This window comes from Calliphora vicina, chromosome 5 (genome assembly GCF_958450345.1).
Source record: "Calliphora vicina chromosome 5, idCalVici1.1, whole genome shotgun sequence".
In the NCBI taxonomy this organism is placed as follows: Eukaryota; Metazoa; Arthropoda; class Insecta; order Diptera; family Calliphoridae; genus Calliphora; species Calliphora vicina.
The window spans coordinates 36393144-36410517 of NC_088784.1; the positions used below are offsets into that span (position 1 = coordinate 36393144).

The 17374-nt window shown below is 31.1% G+C and overlaps 3 protein-coding genes across 4 annotated transcripts; 2 read left to right on the forward strand and 1 right to left on the reverse strand.

Moving 5' to 3' along the window:
* Positions 1 to 275: 275 nt before the first annotated feature.
* POSH (Plenty of SH3s) lies at positions 276 to 13864 on the forward strand. 2 transcript variants are annotated; one of them, XM_065513342.1, is made up of 9 exons: positions 276 to 935; positions 1031 to 1139; positions 4970 to 5508; positions 5584 to 6384; positions 6478 to 6601; positions 9240 to 9990; positions 10092 to 10274; positions 10340 to 10732; positions 12628 to 13864. In XM_065513342.1, the coding sequence occupies exons 1-9, from the start codon at positions 822 to 824 to the stop codon at positions 12800 to 12802; spliced, it is 3189 nt and encodes a 1062-aa protein (XP_065369414.1). In that variant the 5' UTR covers positions 276 to 821; the 3' UTR covers positions 12803 to 13864. The 2 variants fall into 2 exon arrangements, with proteins under 2 accessions (XP_065369414.1, XP_065369413.1); XM_065513341.1 differs by having other exon boundaries at positions 5584 to 6601.
* A 2061-nt stretch (positions 13865 to 15925) lies between these two features.
* On the reverse strand, positions 15926 to 16285 carry LOC135961175 (uncharacterized; the record flags this gene model as incomplete). Its single annotated transcript, XM_065512670.1, has 2 exons — positions 15926 to 16062; positions 16127 to 16285. Coding segments are annotated over 2 exons (255 nt in total), but the record flags the coding sequence as incomplete, so codon positions are not given.
* Positions 16286 to 16691: 406 nt separating this feature from the next.
* On the forward strand, positions 16692 to 17244 carry LOC135960775 (cytochrome b-c1 complex subunit 10). Its single transcript, XM_065512160.1, has 2 exons — positions 16692 to 16860; positions 17027 to 17244. Exons 1-2 carry the CDS (start codon positions 16814 to 16816, stop codon positions 17145 to 17147), a joined length of 168 nt encoding a protein of 55 aa, XP_065368232.1. The 5' UTR covers positions 16692 to 16813; the 3' UTR covers positions 17148 to 17244.
* The last annotated feature ends 130 nt before the right edge of the window (positions 17245 to 17374 follow it).

The following is a 17374-nucleotide window of genomic DNA, read 5'->3' on the forward strand; positions in this document are numbered from 1 at the left end:
AAAAGAGTGGAACGGCAGCGAACAAGATTCATGTTCGTCAAACAGACTCGTCAAACACGCCTATCTAAATTACACGCGTGTTTGACAAACACTATTAAGCAGGGATTTTTTACTCGTCGGGCAGATAAGGATTACACGTGACTCGTTGTATGACGGTTTGAAGAGGTGTTCGTCGCAGAATTAGTTTTTTGTGAAAATCAACGAATTGACGTTTCGCCATTTTCGTTGGAATGTTTTGTAAAAAAAAGCCAACGAACTAACAAACTACTTGTTCACGGGAATGGAATGTTGTTTTTTTTTTGACGCGAAGTAAGACATACTTGAATTATAAAAAAATATGTAAATGAAGTGTTTTAAGTATTAAATTTTAATAATAATAGATACTATTTAACAAATGAGATAAAAATGGATGAACATACATTAAATGATTTATTAGAATGTTCCGTTTGCTTGGAGCGTTTGGATACCTCCTCAAAAATTACAAAAAATACACCAACGAACTAACCAACTACTTGTTCACGAGAATGGAATGTTGTTTTTTGGACGCGAAGTAAGACGTACTTGAATTATAAAAAATATGTAAATGAAGTGTTTTAAGTATTAAATTTAAATAATAATAGATAATATTTAACAAATGGAATAAATATGGATGAACATACATTACATGATTTAATAGAATATTCCGTTTGCTTGGAAGGTTTGGATACCTCCTGAAAAGTTTTACCTGTACAAAAGACAACGACTCCAAGAGTAAAGAAATATGTAAATGAAGTGTATTAAATTTAAATAATAATAGATAATATTGAACAAATGAGTTAAAAATGGATGAACATACATTAAATGATTTATTAGAGTGTTCCGTTTGCTTGGAACGTTTGGATACCTCCTCAAAAGTTTTACCCTGTCAGCATACGTTCTGTCGCAAATGTTTAGAGGTGAGTTTTGGAGTTTGTGTGCATGTGATAGATGTGTATGCGTGGAGTAAATGATGAAATTATTTAAAATTTGGATTATATATTGTTATTTAAAGGTCATTTATGCCAGCCGCCAAGAATTAAGATGTCCTGAATGTCGCATTTTAGTTGATACTAAAATTGATGAATTGCCACCGAACGTTTTATTAATGAGAATACTAGAAGGTAAGTTTTGTGATGGAATAAACACCCAGGTTGGTTACAAACGTCAACAGCCTACATAATCTTGTATAGATATGAATAAACTAGCATATTACCAGCTACTTCGTTAGCATATATTTTGATATTAAAATAAAAGTATATCAATGTACAATTAAAAATGTGTTACTTATGTAGCACGAAATATCTTAACTTATCAAATTGTTTCATTAGGAAATAACGTTTGTCCATCTGATTCCTATTTATTTTAATTTTGCTAGGTCCATTATTATAGACATTTCTAAAAGTACCATTAGAATAATGAAAAATTTCCTTTCGCTTAGGTCCATATCGTCCCCTCAATAAATCAATAGTGTATAAGCATTAGTGTATTCGAATTATTCGATTTTTCTCTTGTTCGAATAAAACGAATATAATTCGAATAAGAGATTTTAACTTGTTCGAAAAATTCGATCACACTTTTAAAATTAATCGAATTATTCGAATAATTTAAATTTTTTTAAAAAAGTAAAGAATGAAGTTTTGATGTCGATTTTTTAATATTTTATTGTTAAAGAAAAATAAAAAATAACGTTAAAGTTAACAATTCAAGTATTGATAATGTTAAAAAACATTCAAAAACAAAGTCAATCATTAAATTTTCAACAGAAATATTCTGATCAGATTAACTCCCGAACAATCTACAAAGCAATTGACTATCAAACCATTTAGTTTCCGTTTTGGAGCTATGCTTTAAAAAATTTGAGCTAGTTGGACATGATCCTGAATTCAAGTACAATATAAACGTATTAAGAACTTTTTTTATGTCGTTCATTAATTCGGGTTTTAAATTGAGTAACTAATTCTTTAGTAAATTAATTATTCACTATTTCTAAATTATTTGCATGATTGACGCATTTACAAATACACAAAAAGTTTATTACCATGTTAGACAAAGATGTTCAACGATGTTCAAAATCATGCTTTTCTTGCAATAAAACGTTAGATTGCAATATTTGTGTTTATCATTCGATTTATTAAATATTTTGCAACACTTACGTACGCAGTTAATAACATCACTTATAGGTATATATACATATATTTTAAGAAGATGGCCTTCTTCTATTTCAATGTAATCATTATAAATGTCATCCTCAATATCACTTTCGACGACCGTTTCAAAATCACATCACATCAACTCCACTTTAATCTAAGTTAAAATTTTAATTATTAATTGCGATTCTTCTAATATTTCGCCAGCTAAATAACAAATATTTTATTCCGTACCTTTTATTTTCATTGGTTCAAGTCCTAAGTTAAAAATTTTGAAATATTTGTTTTTAGAATTGTAACGTCTTGTAGTAATATTTATATATTTATAGAAGGAGCTATCGGAACACTCATCTACAGTGAACGAAAGTCCCTTTGTCTTTAGTTATTTGTCGAATTTCAGAAACAATGTAATTTTTGTGAGTCCATTAATACTTATTTAAATTTGAAATTATGAAAAATTTTAAGCAGTTTAATAAATTTAAATATATATGAACATTTATTCGTTTTATTCGATTATTCTACATAAAATTGTTCGAATTATTCGTTATTCGAAAATGGCCATTTGTAAATTGTTCGTATAATTATTCGTAAGAAATTATTCGATTAATCGAACGATCATTAGTCGAATGAATACCCTACTACATACATATAATAATCATACCAAACATTTTATTTTGATTTTCTAAGTGTGTCTCGTTCGCTATCGTAAGTGTAACATTTTTGCAAAAACAATTGTTTATATTATATTAACATGCATATTTAGATGGCTAAAGCATGTGCCAATAGATGGATGGAAGCAGCAATACGGTACCTGTGAAAAATTAATAGAGATCCACTAAAGTACAAAGAATATTTCGATAAAGTAGATCACACATGATAAATATTTGACGAAAAAATACGTATCCACTAAATAAAATATATTTGAATTATTTTATTTATTTGAAAAACTTATTTTACTTAGGATGTTTCAAAGCAAAAAATTTAATTTTTTTAATAAGAATTTAATTCTTATTACAAATATAACGGAAAATATGTCGCATGCTAAATCATACTAAATGCTATAAAATTAAAACCAATAAAAATATTTCAACATACATTTTTCAATCAAAACAAAATTCGCTGATTTTTTAATTTTTCTAGAGGCTGTCAAAAACAATTTCTAATTTTTGTCTCTTTCGGGATCCATATTTATTGCTAACATATTAGAAACACCTAATCGATAAAACCTATATAGTGCTACAAATATGCTACCGAAAAATGTACATAAATAAGAAAACAAATTTTTAAGATTTTTACTTACGAATGTCGCGTTCAGGACCATGGAAATGCAAATGGACGTAACTACACTTATTTTTTTTACAGGAGAAACAAAACACTTTATATGTACAATCAATAGTAATAAAGTCAAACGTCCGTTTGAATTTCTTTAATAAAGTTGTCATTTTTGATAATCTGTCAAAATCTCGATTTTGAATTTTTGTGTAGCTACGTCCGATTGCATTTAAGGTGACGATATGTATAAAATATTTTTAAATTCTACCCACAATGACATTCACTTATTTAAATGTAATTAAAACTTTATTACAACATTATGATTGTAACACAACAAGTACAATAATTAAAACCATTATTTAAGAAATTCATTAGTAAAGGATAAATTTAAGCAAAAGAGGGAATAAAAAATTAATACAAAATTGTGCATCCTCATTTAATTATTTTTTAATAATGTGTAAAATTCATTCGTAATTCAACTCTGAGAACTAGCGCGACATTACCATTATCGCTTAAGGATAATCAGACCGTCCTTTTTGCGCTGCCTTCGAGGATTGGTTAATTGGTTAATGTTTGGCATCGTCTAAGTGTACCACGTTACTGTTTCTCGAATAAGCTATAAATTATATTTTACCAAACAAAACTCATTTCGGATTTTGGTGGAGACCATACAAATCAGGACCTGAGTTCGAGAATTTCGGCTTCCTATACGAAGGTATATGTCGATTGGATGTTCCTGCACGAGGCGTTATGTATTATTACAGACCAAATAATTCGTAACTAACTTAAAACTTAATTAAACAAGATCTCCTATCATGTCATATTGTCATAATGTCCTAATATTTCACAATGGTTTAAAAATATTATTATTGCCTTTCAAGCAAAAAAATTCCTAAAATAATACTACTCTGTATGCTATGTTTATTGTGTTACCGTAACCAACCAGCAGAGACCAGCGCCGAACGCCTAAGGGTTGGTTAAACCGAGCCACCGAGTCGCGAAATATTAGGACATTATGACAATATGACATGATAGGAGACCTTGTGAATTGAGCAAATGTGTGAAGTCTAAAATTAAAACACTTAAACATTTGTGTAAGAATAAAATAGAGCATAGTGACTCCACCAGGAACCAATGACATACGATTTTGTCGTAAAACTATTTGATTTCCCCTGTCAATGTCAGATCGAAATTAAAAAATTAACTTTCTAGGTCTTCGGGAAGCTTACGAATGCTCCGAAAAAAAATAATGAATACAAATATTTTTCTGTAGTCATATCATAAAAAGTGATAAAAGTAAAAACTATCTAATTTTTAGATAAGTTCACAGAAAATGTAAACTTATTTTTGTTTGTCCAACTAACCTTTTGTTTACTTCTTTGCTTTTTATTTATGTGTAATGTTTATTTAACATTTAGATCTAGATTTATATTGTTTGTTTAACTGGTTTGTTGACACTATGATGAATGTAGTACACAAGATAAATTCATAAATTTATTCCTAAACATTGTTTATTTACTTATCATTTTTAGGCATGAAAAATGCAGCTAGTAAACAGCACAGTATTATTAATGAAATAACAAGAGAAACAAATGAGAAAAAAGAAACGATTCGACTACTACCAACTACTAATACTACTGGTGGTATTACAGCTACTGCTGCTAACACTATGGCAGCGGCTGCATTAAATTCGAATATTGCTAATGAAGAACGTATACGACAACAAATACAACAGCAGCAGCTGAAACAAAGACAGCAGCAAATTCTACAATTTCAACAACAAATACAACAGCAACATCATATGCATCCAACACAAAATCAGCCAACACTACAACAGCAGACATCGCAACAGCAACAATTGCAACAGCAGCAGCAGCAATCTCTACAAACTCAGCAAAGACGTTGTATTGTACCCCATGCTTATGCTTTATATGACTTTGAATCAAACGAAACCAATGATTTGAAGTTCAAAAAGGGAGATTTAATTTTCCTAAAGCGTAAAATAGATTCCAATTGGTATGTGGGTCAATTAAAGGGGACCGAAGGAAATTTTCCCATTAACTATGTGCAGGTATGAACTTTTCTATCTGTTGCTAAGATAAATGTTTAATTTATATACATATGTATTGTGGTATATTTATTTCAGATTGTTGTGCCCTTGCCTACATCACAGTGTGTGGCCTTGTATGATTTCAAAATGGGTCCCAATGAAGAAGAAGGCTGTTTGACATTTAAAAAGGGCACTGTTATACAGGTTTTGCGCCGAGTAGATCATAATTGGGCAGAAGGTAGAATTGGCTCATCTATTGGCATTTTTCCTATAGCCTTTGTCGAGTTAAATCAGTTGGCAAAACAATTACTAGAGGGTTTTGTGTTGTCAACAACTGCCACACAGCAGCCCTCAACACATCATGGCCAACAAGCCGCAAATAATGATGTTCGTAATTTGCCTCCATTGCCACCAGTCATTGATCCTACTACCAATATTAATAATGGCGATTCGACTACATCATCGTCAGCGGTTTCTTCAACTACAAATACTGCATCATCTTCCTCAAATTCCTCGACTAATACAAGTCCTACTACAGCGTCAGTGAATCCAACAACTTCTTCAAATAGTGCCAGTTTTCATTCTATGCCCAATAGTCCACAATCCTCGAAACCCTCGACGCCTCAGCACTCTGTTACGACCATTGCAAATCCCTCAAATTCGGTGCGTATGCGTAATAATGACCTGAAACACAAAAGACATTCGCTCAATGCTTTATTGAATAATGGCAGCACTGCCTTAAGTATTATGCAAACTAACCGGCATTCGGCTGAGATTTTAAGTGTACCAAATGATTTCGATAGCGAACCAACCAGCAGTTCTTCAATGTCCACTGCGGCCGCCGGCCAAACAATAGCGGCTCGAGAACAACAGGTTCACACATCCAATATACCTTCTGTTAGTAATCAACATTCTACACAAATTGTCCAAAATGAAACACCAACAACTACTTCATCTTCTCCTTCTTCTTCTTCCTCTACTTCACAACAGGCTTCACGTCATAATGTTTTGAAAACATGCGTTCAACAAAGTATACCGCCATCTTTACCCTGGGGTTACTTGGCCTTGTATCCCTATAAGCCAAGAAAAGTCGATGAGTTAGAATTGAAGAAAGGTAAGTAACAAATAACAGTGTTTTTCTAGTGTGATTGAAAATGAGTACATTATAAAACCGAATATGGGAATATTCAGAAAAAGTTTTAATAAATATTGTTATTTTAGGGAATTTCAATAAAAATCTGTTTAACTCTCGGAGTTCTGATCACATTACAGCTCTATGACATGAGTATGAACTTTAATTAGAAATATAAAATGCCATTAATCATGTAAAACAGCGAAAATTACAGGCTTACATAAAGTTGCAAGAAAATAAAGTGATTATTCGCCTTATACATGCTGTAAAACATCGCTGGTCGTTTTTGTCCTTGTCTAATAGACAATTTCCTTCGAATATACAAATACACTAACCGTGCTCTAACTGATTTTGGTTTGAATCCTTTTACAAATTCGAAAATAGAAGTTTTGTAAAACTTATCTAAAACTTATACCCGTAAAAGCTTAAAGTATAGACTTAATGATAGATGAAATATAGTTATAAACACACTAATCTTATTTCTTAACTCAGGAACATTCCTTTTTAGCAATAGTTTATTGTAGTATAGCACAAAAACTGAATCTAAGGAATTTTAAAATTACATTTTTTCTAGAATGAACTTTGTCCTAATGAATCAGATGATGTCATGATAATAGACGAAACTGAAGACATTACTGAAACTAGTATTTTATCAGAACTTAACGAAACTATTAAAAGTATTCAAATTCTAAAAAATTCAAAAAGGACTCATGGTATAATGGAGGATTTTATATGTTTCGAAAAAACTAAAAATGGGACTGGGAAATTTGAGAGTATTTTCCAAGTCAAGTTTTATTAAAACTAAAGAAAAAAATCGTTTAAAACAAGGGAATGTTAGAAAAGATAAACTCACTGTTTATGTAATTAAATCTTAAAACTAAACAATTATTGTTCTCTCAGTGGAGAATCATATTTGGAAAATTAGATGAGTGGTAAATCAGCTCTACGCAGCCTTGAGCTGTCTTGAGTTACTATAAGTAGCGTTGCTAGCGGGTTCGGATGATGATGTTATTTTGATAAATAAGCTTCATGAGTTTTTCTGAATTCATCTTTGGCCAAGGGTACATCTAAGTCTCTGTGGATGTTCTCGTTTCTTATGTACCATGGAGCTCCCGTCATGGTTCTTAGAATTTTGGATTGTGCCCTCTGTATAAGATCTATACTGGTATTGCTTGCTGTTCCCCATAATTGGATTCCGTATGTCCAAATTGGTTTTAAGACTGTCTTATACAAGATGACTTTGCAGTTAAGGCTTAATTTCGATTGGTGGCGGATTAGCCAGTGTAAATTAGAAGCTTTTAGTTTCATGTGGAGCCGCTTGGCTTCTATGTGCCGACGCCAAGTAAGACGTCTATCTAAATGAATGCCAAGGTATGTAACGTGGTCAGACTGTGGGATGTTCACACTGTTTAGTGTCACTGGTGGACAATTTCCTCTCCTAAGTGAAAACATTATGTGCTCGCTTTTGATTTCGTTCACTTGTATTCTCCAATTTTTTAACCACGTCTCCACGTGCCTGAGATAATTATCAAGGTTTCTAGATGCTACATTTAAGTCCACATGAGAACTAAGAATTGCAGTGTCATCTGCAAAGGTGGAAATGGTTAATTCTTCGGACTCGGGCAGGTCTGAGGTGTATAATAAGTACAGGGTTGGTCCTAGAACACTTCCCTGTGGTACAGCAGCATTGATCGCATAGTCGCTTGTCACATAATAGCCGCATTTTATCCTAAACAAGCGATCCGATAGGTAAGACTCTAGTATTTTGTGAGTACTAGAAGGCTGTAGGCATCTAGAAATATTGCCGAACAGTACTTTTTTAGTTCGAAAGATTTTCGTATCTCTCCAGTTAGGCGGTTAACTTGCTCAATTGTTCCGTGATGTTTAAGGAATCCGAATTGGTGATCTGGGATAATGTTTTGACTATTTAAGAATGTTAAAATTTTCCCTTGGATTATTCTCTCAAATAGTTTAGACAAGCAAGGCAATAAGCTAATAGGTATGTAGGATGATGCCAATGTCAAATCCTTTCCTGGCTTGGGTATTATTATAATTTGGGAGATTTTCCAATCATTCGGAAATACTCCTAGAGACAAGATCGCATTGAATAATACTGTGAGCACAATAATTGCCACATCTGGTAGGTTTCCAATCATGGAAGGTGACAAAAATTTTAAACTCAATTATTTCGAAATGGCAAAAAAATTATTCACTATTGTTTTATTAAGGAAACGATATTGTTTTATTAAGGAAACGATATAGTATACAGATAGATTATCAATAGATTCTTAAATGTGACTACAGAAAGACTGTTGATGAAAGCTAAAATAAAACTACAGATATACTATCGATTGAAGCTAAAATATGAATACAGAAAGACCATCGATTGGACCTAGTATATGACGACAGATAGGACTACGATCGAAGCTAGTATATAATGACAGCAAGACCTACGATTGATGCTAAAATATGACTACAGAAAATCTACGATTGAAGGTTCGGCACAGATGAATATAGCACTCAAACTAATTTCTATGAAATTACTTGTATTTAAAATTCACTTATAATCAAAACACTACATATGTATTTATTTTATTTACTCCAACAATTTTTTATTCAGGCTGTGTTTATATGGTAACTGAACGTTGTTTGGATGGCTGGTTTAAAGGCAAAAATTGGAAGGATGTTAGTGGCGTCTTTCCCGGTAACTATGTAACTCCCTTAAGGACCCGGGATCAGCAACAGTTAATGCACAGCTGGAAATTGGTACCACCTTCCGCCTCAATGCAATCTAATTATCAGTCTGCTACTTCTCTGAGCCAAGCGCCTCCTTCTATATCAACAGCAGGAAATCCAACAGGTCCACAACAACAACTATCACCTAGTTATCCGTCATCAATGCGTAACGATTTGGAAAATATTAATGCTCGTTTAACATTGGCAAATCTAACGCCTCATCAAGCCATGCCGCCCGATTTGCCACCACGTTATTTGACCATTAGCCCGACACCACCGCCCTCTGTCACTAATAGCAACAATATGAACATGACCACTAAGGAAAATCGTGATAAAGAAGCACAAAAAGAGAAACCCACAGCAACTGGTTGTATATCAACATCATCCTCATCTTCGAGTTCCACATCATCAGCATCGGCAGGACTTAAAAAGTTTTTAACACACATTAAAACTAGATCTAAATCTCCCAGTGCTGCAGTTGCCGCAGCTGCAGCATCTGTAGCCACCATTCAGGCAAATGTTATAACTCAATCGCACAATAATGTCCCGCAACAACTACAGCAACATACCGTGAAACCCACTGCTCAAAGCATACAGACTCAAATGACATCCTCCTTAACACCGGTTCATGTGCGGTAAGCCTATATTCATAATCAATTCTTAAATATCTACATAAAATATGATAAATTTATATATTATATAATTGGATTCATATTGTTTTGATTTATTTACACAGTTCGGGCTCTTGTCCCAGTCAACTTTTACAAAATTTACCAAATGATGTTTACCATGGCAATCAGATTGAAAATAAAAATCCTAATTCAACAACAACGACGACAACCTCCCAGCAATCGTCACCTCAAAACAATTATGGCTCACATCGCGTCAAAGGCCCTAAAGAAAGAGCTTCTTTGGACAAGTAATAAACACACACTTGCTAGCTCTTTACTTTTTATTTATGCATATTTCATTAATTTTTTTTAGTACACGCCCTACTATTGATTCAACTTTGCGTAGTATTTATGCCAATCACCTGCAACAACAATCTGCCTTAATGGCCAATAAATGTGGCCAACAGTATCAGCAGCAACAGCAACAGCACCAGCTACCATTGACGACAAATTCAAATTCTAGCTTAAATAATACCGCGATCGCCATACATCATCGCAAATCTCATTCTCTTGATGCCTCAAATATTCTGCAATCATCTCCAATTACGCCGAACACAAGTTCCTTTTCCAATAGCGGTGCTGGTGCTGGTGGTAGCGTTGGCGGTAGTGTTACTTCTATTAAAACACCGGCTCCTCAATGTAATATAAATGCTGCTGCTATACATGCCAGTGCTACAACGAAATCAACGCAGAATATGAGTGAAAGGTGAGTAGTTGTAATGAGTCGAAAAAGTGGATTTATGCAGTATTTCGATTAGATTTCATATATAAGGACTTTAACTCTATCCGGTTTAGTGGTCACTGTTCTAACCACCTTTTCTAGAGTCTTAAAAAATTTTTAGTGACATCTATTGGCATTTTGCTAAACAATTTCATTTTTTAAGTCATCGTTTAAATTTTTTTTGGCAAAACTTTGCTGTCAGGTTGCTCTGGTTAGATTAATATTATAATATTAGTTTGAAAATATTGTAAACCGCAGTTTTTCTAAGGGGTTTTCTAAGATTGTGGTTTACAAGGTCAAATTCAGTGTTACTTTGTTATTTATTGTTTATTTGATTGGCTTGTGTAACAATGTAATATTTTATACTACACTATTTGATAAATAACGTAAGTAATAGAGTGGTTAGATTAGAATTGGAGAATGTCTCACCTGCATTGTTCGGAAAATTTTGTCAAAATAATAAATTTTCAAACTAATTTATACGCTACGAAAATTTGCATCATAATTATTTTTATTGCCAACCGCCACACAGAGGGATGGCTTCATACATTTTTGGCAAAAATTATAAGGAATGGTCGTAGAGTGCTGAAATTTGGCACCGAGAATTATATGAACCAAACTAAGAAAAAAATTAAATTTTATCAAAATCGACCACTGCCCATGGAGTATTTGTACCTACTGTAAGAAAAACAAGTAAGATTCGGCTGTGCCGATTCTTATATAACCTTCACCAAATATTTTTAGGAAAACAAAATTTATTTTTTTCCAGTTGTTTTTAAATTTTTGGAAATTATTTTTTTTTAGAATTGTTATTTTAAATTTTTTTTTTTAAATTTTAAAAAAAAAATGTTTGTTAACAAATAATTTTTTCCGATGTTGACCCATTGTAAGTCCAACTTACTATGGTCGACGCAAAGGTCTTTGAAATATAGTCTATATTAATGACTTAGTAATCCAGATATAGGTCAAAAATCGAGGTTGTCCTGGTTTTTTTATTTTAAATAGGAAACTTCTCGAAAGCATGTCTGACAGAATTATTGAAGATTTGCATTCCGAAGATATCTGGGGTCTTCAGAAAATTGATTTCAACAGACAGACGGACATGGCTTAATCGACTCCGCTATCTATAAGGATTCAGAATTATATTGTGGAAATTACAAACGGAATGACAAAATTATATATACCCTTCTCACGAAGGTGAAGGGTATAAAAATAAGAGTTGATAATGACTGGTTGATTTCTAATAGCATTTTATTGACAAATTCTCTCAGGGACTTGTCCTATTCTGCTTTTCGTTCGAACAGAAAAGCATATACTTTAAGTGTGTACTGTAAATATCTTAACAAAGCTAAGAAAGTTATTCGTAAAGAGAAAATGGCATTCTACTGTAATTTATTTTCTGGAGTTCTACGTTGATAACATAAATGATTGTAAATGCAGTAAATTTATGCATCACTGATGCAATGACCTGCAAACTAAACCAAATGATGCAACCACTGCATCACTCCCAACAATTTGTATTAAACAACGTTTGACGCAAATAAACTATGGTGATGATGAACGCTAAACGTTGTCCCGATCCTGAAGTTTATAACTATCAGCGTACTAGATGATTTAAGGACCCTTTACTTGATATTCCACAACATATTAATGATAGTAAAACGTCTGTACTTAATTTGGCTAAAGTCACACCATTACAGTCGTTGGCTATTAATTTCTGTAAGTAAGACAAAGGCATTAGTATTTGGAATTGCTATTGGTGGTTCTTCTGTTATGTTTGTTGATCAATTCTATATTATTTGTATGTATCAGCATTTATAAATGAAATTATGTATTTTAAAATTTGACAATATTTTTTTGTTTTAATTTTGGACTTCTAGTCGTTTTCGCTGCGTGGTTCCTTATCCGCCCAACAGTGATGTAGAATTGGAACTTCAAGTCGGTGACATTATATTTGTATACCGCAAACAAAAAAATGGTTGGTACAAAGGTACCAATTCACGAACATATAAGACTGGTTTATTTCCTGCTTCATTCGTTGAACCCGATATATAAATAAAAAAAAATTATATTAAATTAAATCCTTTAAAAGACTTGTACAACTGTAAGTTTAATTCAAAATTATTATTTTTCTTTATTATTGTATTAGTTTAAGTTTATTTTATAAAACATATCACTATCATTATTATTTTTGTTGTTAAGATTTATTTACATTTCGATCAAAATTTGTTTTCGTTTTATTTACATATTTTTTTTTCTCAAACTGCCATTAATAGAAATTCTTAATTTATACTTTTTAAGCGCTGGTCGATTTAAAGTTAAATAAAGATGTAATTTTTTAGTAAATATGTAATTTTATACAACCACATTCGAATGCTTGTTTTAAATCATACTATATTTTTAGCTATAAAATATTAGTTTTCTAAGAATTATCTTTTTTTTTATTATTAATAGTTAATTGTAAAATGTTTTAATTTGTTTAACTCCAATATTCATAAACATTTTTTATATTTGTTTAAACAAAAAAATCGAATATATTATCATGTATGTATAACAATAGCTTTGTTCCAGTACTAATCAGATTTGCAAATTTTGCAAAAAAAAGTTTTCATACTCAAAATTTCAAAGTAGTTTGTGACTTTTTCTATCAATTCTGCTTATTTCTGACCAGAACTGGAACTTACCAAATATGTATGATGAAATTGTAGCAACAAATGTTTCAAATAAATATGTACGTTATAAATCGCTACAAGGCTTCCTTAAGTTTATAAGATTTTTACTTTAAGTTTGTATTAAATTTATTAACAAAACATTGTTTATACGGACACACACATATTTCGTTGTCTTTATAGTGAGTAAATATACATAGTTGTTAAAGATTCAAAAGAATTTTTTCAACAATTTTTATAAATATTGTGATGCTTTATGTATATTTTTTTTTTTTAATTTTTAAGTCATTTTCAATTTTACTAACGTGTAGCGTAGCAAAACTCAAAATAGTTGAATGAACTTTTTTCCATTAGAAATACTAACTTGAATTTTAATGCCAGCCAATTTTAACTTTTTATATAATATTTTCAAATAAAATAAAGATAAGAATATTAATTTGATTAACAATTTGTTTTATATTTATTTAAACGTTTGTTTTTTGCGGTTTGTCATTGAAGATGGTTAACCCATAATTTAAATATATATTAAATACTACATTAAATTACAATCATGAAGTAAAAATATTCTCATACTAAAAGTTCCAAAAGACAATATTACATTATTTTAGTATACAAATTTGTGGTATTTGCTTTAATGGACAACAAATGCTGAATTGTTAAACATGGAGAGAATTATAACAATGAATATTGTCATGTTATGTCGTTCTCTTCAATGTTGCTTCAGGTGACATACAAAGGTAAAGTATTTACTACAAATGTATTATCTTGGTTTGTTTATGTAAATACAAATTTTATTTCTACCTTTTTACACAGAAAGTACACCGTTCTAAGAATGGTCGGTCTTGGCCTACACTGAGTAACTGTGCAAAAATATTTTTCTTTTAAAATTTCAATAATTTATTTTCGGAAGTGGTCCTTATATGGGAGCTAGGAGCGATAAAGGACCGATCGTCATGGAATTAGGCCGTTTGATTTATTTATATGAAATTTATTTTTGTTAAATTATATTTGGAAACACACATTTTTAAGATATTAAGAAGTGGGTCTTATATGACAGCTATGATCTGATATTATGGACCGCCCACCAATATTTATGTATATTATTTAAGAGAGAGATGGCCGTGATGGCTTCATCATACTCAAGATGATGAGGATGTTGATGATGATCTAAATTTAGATACCAAAATAAATCATTATGATGCTGTTGAACACTTTGAATGCTGTATTAAATGTGCCTAGCAAATTTCCCGTGATTTAAATAGGAAAAAGGGAAAAAACTCCCGGGGAATTTTTATTCATAATTGGGCTGATAATTTTAAGAGAGCTTCAAGAAGATGGTATGTATTAAAAAACTTATTTCCATTCCAAAGAAACAGACATTGGTCAGTCAATTTATTAAAAAAAAATTCTTTTCCTAAAGAATTACTTTTTGTGTGTGGTGGGTCGATTTTTTTCACGAAAAATCGTATAGCATTCTACCTAAAATATTTTTAAAAAAGGAATTTTATAATAATTATGAAGTATGTACGCTAAGCCAGGTAGATTTTTATGGACGACCAAAAAGTAAAAAATCGTAGAAATTTTCCCAGGAAACCATAGGTCTAAAATCAAATCCTATCTTGCGCATTTCGTCTTTTATCCAATGATATTTGCAAGATAGGATTTGATTTTAGACCGATGGTTTCTTGAGGAAACTTTCTTAGAATTTTCCATAGATTGCGTTTCTGCTATACGATTTTTTACTTTTTGGTCGTCCATACAAATCGACCCGGCCTAGTGTACATACTTCATAATTTGTTATAAGAGGTGTTAGCGTGCAAAGTCAATTTTACTCTCTGCCGATGTCTGCTCTAAAGTTAGTGAATTTACGTGTATCAAACTATATTTATTCGACCGTTTATAGTTAAAATTTCGAGACTTGATGTGTATAATTCTCTCACAAGGGTGTTGAATTTACACAGTACCCGTATATGTGAGAGTAATTTTAAAAAATATGGAGTTGGACTACTTGGTATACTTTGGTAAGAAATAAAAAATAAAATACTCGTCCATTTTAAATCCTAAAAAATACCAAATTATAGTGATATATTGCAATTTCTATGAATGAGAGTATTGGATGTGGTTTTTCATGGGTTCGGTTATGATAAATTTATTATAATTTAGAAAGGTATTTAAAATGAATTTGAGTTTGAAAAGTTTTCTACGCCTTTTAGGTGCATACTTATGTTAGCAAAGATTAAATTTCCATTTTATGGGATGTAAAAAATATTTTTTAAAATTTTTTTTTAAATATTCCGAAAAGATCTTTAAAAAATTTCTTTTTGAATTTATATGACAGTACTTCAGGAAATTTTAATATACAGAAAAAGTGATTTTAGCAAAGCCGGTATCCGATACACCCCAAAGTTTTAATACAGGAAATTATGAAAATATAAACTGTTCCTGGGATCTTGATTTGTTCCAACACATATTTATTTTAGTCAACCATTGGAGGATAGAAACAAATTAGTTTATTATTTTAATAATAGTGTAAAAATGTTTTTACTTAATTTATTTAGACTTTTTGGGTTCAACATAATTTTGATAGCAATTAATAGGATCCTTTGCGGTAAATACACTATAAGCTTTTTGGCTGCCCTGGAAATTCTGTAAAAGAACAAAATCATAGACATTAATAGCTGGTAATCACAACAAATTGAATGGAACATACCTTGAAATCACCGACAATTAAACACCACAGAAAAACAAATACCAAAGGCATTACACTAAATGCAATAAATAATTCAAACAAATTGAATGTTGTAAATAAGGCCATTGTAAGTATATACTCTTTTAATTTAGAAATCCAAAGAAAAACTATTCTATAAATTCACAAAAAAATGTAGCTGCTTGATAAGGATGATTAATTAAACAGTGTTGATTAGCCCATGTCTATACGTGATACATATTTTTATAACAAGAAAAATATTTTCTGCAGAATAATTGTAAATGTTTGTTGTCTTTGTATTATGATAAATCATATTTTCTTTATCTCCACAAATATGTTTGCTCCATTTACTTGCTTTAAAATAATTTGATTTGATGTTTGATAGCAAGATAGACAACGCAATAATAATTATAAATTAAAACTATACGAGATGCATTTATCTCATGTTATGATATTGAAGTTTATCATGATATAAATTAATCCGTATAGACGGTGCTAATATTTTAAACCTATTGTGAATAGTTTACTTTGAAACAGTCTGGCATTCCTGCTAAATAAAAACAGAGTCGTTATATTATCATATTTCTGTCAGTTGTCAATTTTTTGGGATATTCATCTAAAAAAAATTGGATCACGATTATCGTCGTAGTTTCTTGTTAAAGAATAAATACGAAAATAAAAACTAACAAAATGAAACTCCCCTTTGGAAAGAAACATGCTGAAATTGCAACCTCCTTGTAAGTATTAACTAGCCAAATTTTTTGAGTTATTGGTGCTATGGACACTACAAAGTGGATTATAGCTCACACACATTGCATAACCAATCATTTGAAACTCATACATTTTTGTTTAGTATACACTTAGAGAATATTTTGGTCTAATTTGTGTTTCCTTTGCTTTCAGTGTTTCATCTGCCGTAGGATTTGGCGGTGCTGCCAGTTTGGGTCTTTTGTACTTCACCGACTGGAAGTTGGTATTGCAATACGTACCCTTCTATGGCTCTAAATTTGAAAAAACTGAATAGATGTGTTCGTTTTCCGTCATTCTTCATAGACTTCTAACTTATTGTTTAGTTAAATTTTAGATAATCACAATAATAAATAAGATTTAACTGACAAAAAGTGTGTTAAGTATTTTTGCTATAATGTTAGGTGTTGTACAAAATTTTAATTAAACAAAACTAAACAAAGAAAAATGGTATAAATTGAACTCTGCAACTAAATTTAGATTCTTTGATTTTTATACCATTAA